General features: G+C 36.9%; 1 protein-coding gene across 1 annotated transcript; it reads right to left on the bottom strand.

Moving 5' to 3' along the window:
- Positions 1 to 3,716: 3,716 nt before the first annotated feature.
- Positions 3,717 to 5,413, bottom strand: LOC109013708 (NAC domain-containing protein JA2L-like). Its single transcript, XM_018995900.2, has 3 exons — positions 5,101 to 5,413; positions 4,730 to 4,998; positions 3,717 to 4,613 (listed from the first exon to the last, which is right to left on the bottom strand). Exons 1-3 carry the CDS (start codon positions 5,279 to 5,281, stop codon positions 4,053 to 4,055), a joined length of 1,011 nt encoding a protein of 336 aa, XP_018851445.1. The 5' UTR covers positions 5,282 to 5,413; the 3' UTR covers positions 3,717 to 4,052.
- Positions 5,414 to 6,124: the final 711 nt, after the last annotated feature.

Here is a 6,124-nt window from a genome sequence, read left to right as displayed (position 1 = left end):
AAAGTGGGCATGCATGCGGTATTATATGCTAATTATTGTAAGTGGCAAAAGATGAGGCTGTTTTCAAAGATTATTTTATATATGTTCCTTTTGGAAAAGTAGTGGGTACAATTCCTACCCAATAATGTTGACTTTCATTATACATGATAGTGCTTGCATGCATCTTATCACCATATAGCTAATTAAATTAATAAATATTTTTCATGGATTCGTATTCATTTGGATAATCATACAATTATATAAAGACTTATAATCATCAAGATCAGATCATCATGTAGTGTTAAGTACGTTCACATGAAAGCATGACATGATTAATGTACGTGCACGCTAATAATGAACAACTCAACCTAAGACGAGAGATTACCGTTGTTTTGCATTACTTAAGTTGAATTAGGCGATGCCGATAAAAGATCAAAATGTTGCTGCTGAAAGAAAATTATTTATTTGTGATCAGTTATTTTCTACAAAAATGATTATTTTCTACAAAATATAATATATTTTCGTCGTAAATAATCAAACATATATGCTTATTTTTCTTATATTCTTCAAGTGTTGGACTCGCAAGCTTAGAAACATTTGGAAAGATGAATTAAGCATCTTTAAAGCAAGCAATCCTATTTAATTAGAAAGATTCTACGTACGTACGTACGTACTACTTATCTATATATCTTGGATTAATAGAAGAAATCATTTATGTTAGTATATTCTACTAATAATTATCTAGCTACACTTTATAAATCATATTATTTTATTGATCTAGACATAATATAATTATTATGACGTTGTATAAAGTTAAGAATTTTGAAATTATAAGGCTCTGCGCTTCAAAAGTACTTAAAATCCGATGTTATTTTCAGATTCTTTTTGCTTTTGATATTCGATCATGATCAGAAACAACAAAAACAGCTAGCTAGCCCACTAATTCTAATGGATAAGGTTGTTGGATCGTAATCTTTGGATACACGCAAATTATGAGGTTGTCCAATTAATTACTAGGCAATAACTTATACGAATGAAAGTCATAATGAATAGTAGTAGTAGTTTATATTAATTAAAACAAGTAACAGAAAATTACAAGTGATATCTAATTATGAGTTTGACTACACGTGCAAGTAAAGAACCAAATGATACATAAGCCGTCAAAGCATATCTATCTGAAAGCCAGGAAAAAGTTCTTTGGCATCTTAGAGTAATATTCGATTATTTGGTTAGTAAATTACTCTCAACTCATCTCAACTCATCATTATAATTTTTTTAAATTCTAATACAAAATATAATAAATAATTCAACTTTTTCAAATCTCAAAATAATAATAATATTAAAAAATAATATTTTATTAATATTTTATCATCTCAACTCAACTCAACTCAACTCAACTCAACATCCAAACTACCTAGTACTTATCTTCTAAACTTTTGGCCTTACCGATCTCGACACTTGGCGAGCATTGTGGACGTAGATTCTCAACGGTTATTAATTTGCCATTTATCTCTTTCCTTAAGTTAATTTGTAACAAATATATATAAATTAATCTTACTGATTTTTTTAAATATATATAAATCTTACTGCTTTTTCTAGTAAAACAGAATGCCTTAATTTCTAGAGGAGGAGGCTACCCGAGAAAATCTTATTTCAGCTTGTTTAGAAGGAGACATTTTTTTTTTATCAAATTTTAGAGTACGTGTACGTAGTACTCAATGTTATATATATTCCATATATATATATATATATATATATATATGTAAGCTCTCGTGAATTAGTCTATATATATATATAGTCGAATCCTTAAATAGTGAAAAAGGAACTGTGTTGATCCATTAGTACTATGAGAAGAGTAATTCCCTGGGTCTAGGTTGGACGGAAGTGAACTGGCCCCAGTCGCCCAGAAGGCATGAGCCAGGCTGGCCCAGAAGGCCCATAGTGGGAAAGGGGGAAAACGCGCCTCGTGTGGAGACCGGTTAGGAGAGTAGACTGCTCCTAACCACCTACGATCCAAGTGTCAGGATCAGATCATGGTGTCAGGAGAGACACTGACACCCATGCTCTGAAGGCAGCACAAACGAAGCCCCCTACGCTCAAGTATTGACGGTGGGTTTACCTAACATGGCCACGCTGTATTAATGAGATGGAGGTAGGCAAGCTACAATAGGGAATCACTCGGCATTTAATGGATCTCGTGGCTCGGCACGTCACGACATGTCTCTTGGGGTTTCAATGTCAGCTGCAACCAAGTTTGTATTGCAGTAGGGAAGAGGCAAGGACACCCAACACCCATATGAAACTACACACCCACGATCTCCATCTCAAGGACCAACTCGGCCAGGTATAAAAACCCCCTCTCATTGTTAGAGGATGAGTTCACACTTTTGAATACTTCAACTCTCATTCTCCTTAACAGAATTTCTCTCTCTCTCTCTCTCCCCTTCCCAATCACTAACTTAAGCATTGGAGTTATCACGCCCTCCGAGCCTCCCATTCTTCATTTCAACAGAAATCAAATCGAGTCCAATTGTGTGGAATTGCCCAGGCTACAAAATAAGACATCAACAAGTACATTAGCAACTTAATACTATGTAGTTATTTTTCTGTTTATTGTTCTGCATTTTAATTTCTCTTGAGCGAATACAACTAGTGCTGCTTGAATAGGGTAGATTGGCTCTCTCTCGACCCTTTTTAAGCACATGCATTTTAGACAGTTCTTTCTATTAATTCATCATCTTCCTCGAGTAGCCTTTTTTTGACACATGAATATCATAGACAACTTAATTTCTTTTTTTAATCTCTATCGGAAATATCTATATAATTACATGCATGATTTATAATAATTAGTAGTATCTAGTACTTAATAAGTACTAATTTTCAACATCACCATTAATATACCTTAATTTCTAGACCTTTTGGTCAATTTCTTTTTTCTAAACACCACATAAATAGTATATTATCAGTAGCTTAAAAAATACTCGGTCCTGATCTTTCTGTTTCCAATTGAGTTGAATAGAGCCTTGGGATCGAGGCTTGAATATTTTTCACAATCCTTCATCATTAATTAGTTATAGGTCATTACTTTTCTGATTTGAAAAGTTAGCGAAATAGTCAGGATTCAAGAAACAATATAGCATAAGCATAGTCTAGAACGCAATTACTTTCATTCTAGGGCACTCATTCTATTGGACCATAAAATATTGCTTCATATACCCCTAATAAACAAATACATATATATATATATATCACAGTCCAAATTTGTGATGGAATATAATGCCCGCAGCCTCAAAGCAATGGCTACTCAAACGTGTCAAGAAAAAGAACAGGACAAAAAAAAAACAGAGAGAGAGAGAGCGCGACAGAATCCTAATTATTTCATTGTCCTCATGCTGTTGCAATACCCATCGCGTTCCGATGGCTTTAACATGAACTTAACACTACTTCACAGCCATTGCATATCCAACGAAGTCTAATCCACATTAATGGTGAGGAGCGCCTTCAAATACCGACCACAATAATACACGACCTACATATCTCCTTTGAAGTAAAACCATTATTATATCATTAACATGCCCTACCACGTTGTCATGTAAGTACTAGCTGTCTACTTTGCTATCAAATTAATTCATAAGTCACAGACTCACATGCAACATAATTAATGAGGCCAAAATGTTGCAAGACAATATATATATATATATATATGATCATTATGTGTCCCCAAACAAATATTTAAGAAAACCAACGAAAATAATTGATTAATGTAGATTTTGGAACTCATACAGCTGGAAATTGATTTGCATTTAAATTGCAGAAAGGTATATATATATCTTATTATCGTGCACATTTTGAAACTGAGCCCTATGCCGCCCTCCCCCCCTACCACCAGCAAAAAGGGGCCAGATTTTATCATTGCCGTCTTGATTTGACTCTACATGAATACCCTAACAGTGAAGTTCCAACTTTCCTCTTTTGGAATCTAAAGCCAAAATGTTAGCCCAAATATCCCAAAAAATATTTACATATAATCCAATCCCACTGTTCTAATTAAAAATTCACTAAATGCACTTTTCTCACTGCCGGAACCCGAACCCACTCGGCTGGTTCGGATACCTAAACCCATTCGGGTCAAACGAGTTAGAAAAGTTCTGAGTCAACAAGTTCGGGTACTGCTGGAAAAAGAACGAGTTATCGACCGGCCGCTGAGTTCTGGATCCGCTCTGAACCTCCTCATCCACCGTGTTCCGGAACTTCTCCGGCGGGGACTCCACGTGGCAAAGTGGAGGAATGGAAGGGACATAAATGTCATTACTTGTGCAATTCGTTTGAGCCTGAGCTTGATTTTCCAATGCGAGTTCCGGCACCGTGTTGACGCCTAAAAGGCTGGCCCAGTCGAAATTCCCGGAACCCAGATTCTGAAAGTTGAACTTCTCATCGTGTTGTTGGTTTCTCAGAGAATTCATGCGCTGCAAGGCTAAGAAGCGGTTATCTATCTCCGGCAACGACTCCAACACGTCGTCCAAGTGGGACGAAGACGATGAATCGTTGCTTTGTTCTTTGCTCGAAACGCTTGTCGTAGGCTTCTGAGAGTTCGAGTGCTTCTTGTAAATCCGGCACAAAACCCATTCATCCAACTGCAACAATAAAAAACCAAGGAAAAAACAGATCTATCAGAAGAGAGCACAAACACCTAACACAAATTTATGAGGACTAGAGTATATATCTTAATTCTTAAAGCTTTTTTGGTTACCTTAGAGCTTCCGTTCTTTCGTGAGTGTTCTATGAGGCGATACTCGTGCATGATCCAATTAGTTTTGGTTCCTTTGGGGGCTTTTCCAACGTAGAAAACCAGAGCTTTCTTGATGCCAACTTTACGACCCTCTGTGGTGATCACCTTGTCAGTTCCAGTAGCCTTCCAATACCCAGAACCCGCAACCCTGTTTGGCCTTGACCCGTTTGGGTACTTTCTATCCCGGGGGCTGAAGAAGTACCATTCTTTTTCACCAAATATGGCTTTACCTGCAAAAAATTAAAAAAATCTAAAAACTTTAGTACAGCCGTAAAAGAATGAATTATCGTTAACGGTTTATTGGTACTACTGTACGGTGAGCTTAATCTTACTTGGTAAAACCCATGGATCGAATTTGTACAGATCAATTTCAGCGATAATTTGCAGATCGAAATGATGTCCTGCTACTTTTCGACATAGATACTGCACCAGAAGCTCCTCATCCGTGGGATAAAAACGAAATCCAGGAGGCAAACTTAGCTGAGAAAGCGGGTCCATTTCCGGCAGGCCCATTTCCGGCTTCAATTTTGCAGAAAGAGAACAGTGTATATTCTTAGAGAGGGAAGGAAATTGCAGCTGTAATGTTTTGAATTTTATTTCCTTCTTTTTTTTTTTTCAAAGTTGAATTTGTGGGGGTTTATTTATAGAGAGATTTGCACGCGACTGGAAACAGAGATAAGTACGGTCGTCATCGTCTTACTGTTGATTGAGCGGGACCCTCTTCAGTTCATCACCATTCAAAATACCCCACGTGTCCATCGTAATTCGAAGTTATCGCGTAGCCGACCTTATCTGTTTCGAGTACGATCGTCGCTTTGGTGCATGAACCGTCACGAAATGACAATAGATGAGTCATCCCTAAAATATTTACCACGTGTCATTAAACCACCACATCTTCTAGAAGCTTGAGAGGCAAAACGGGGTTCACCGTGCCAATAACCTCGTGAGAAAGCGTTTTTCACGGCTCAGTAGAAGCTGGTAAAAAAAAAAAAAAACACAAATGGTGGGTTCATACGTGGGAAGTCCACGTCGGCAAGGAGGAAGTGCACCACCATGGACACACGTGCTGATAGAGTTAGGCTGCAAACTTTTTAGAAAGAAAGACGATTGAAAAGAGAAAATAAGACAAAGACAAAAAAAGGGCTATCATATGGTGACACGTTAGCAAAAGAAACTCTTTTTTTTTTTTTTTTTTTCTTTCTTTCTTTTTGGTGGGGTTATAGGTTTCTTTCACTCCTCAACCTCTTTTGGCTAGCTTACAAGTGTATAAAAATACACTCAAGATTGGACCATTTGGTGGTTCTCTCCCAAAATAATATTGTCAATGATGTGGTTGGGTCAAAGTTAATTTTGTGG

Source organism: Juglans regia, chromosome 2 (genome assembly GCF_001411555.2).
Source record: "Juglans regia cultivar Chandler chromosome 2, Walnut 2.0, whole genome shotgun sequence".
In the NCBI taxonomy this organism is placed as follows: domain Eukaryota; kingdom Viridiplantae; phylum Streptophyta; class Magnoliopsida; order Fagales; family Juglandaceae; genus Juglans; species Juglans regia.
This window is presented reverse-complemented; position numbering and strand designations above follow the sequence as displayed.

Bases quoted from the DNA above. Each gene is read 5' to 3' on its own strand.
- LOC109013708 (XM_018995900.2), bottom strand. From the start codon at position 5,281: ATGGGCCTGCCGGAAATGGACCCGCTTTCTCAGCTAAGTTTGCCTCCT. The intron at 4,999-5,100 runs GTAAGATTAAGC...AATTTTTTGCAG, and splicing joins CGATCCATGGGTTTTACCAA to GTAAAGCCATATTTGGTGAA. The intron at 4,614-4,729 runs GTAACCAAAAAA...TTATTGTTGCAG, and splicing joins GAAAGAACGGAAGCTCTAAG to TTGGATGAATGGGTTTTGTG.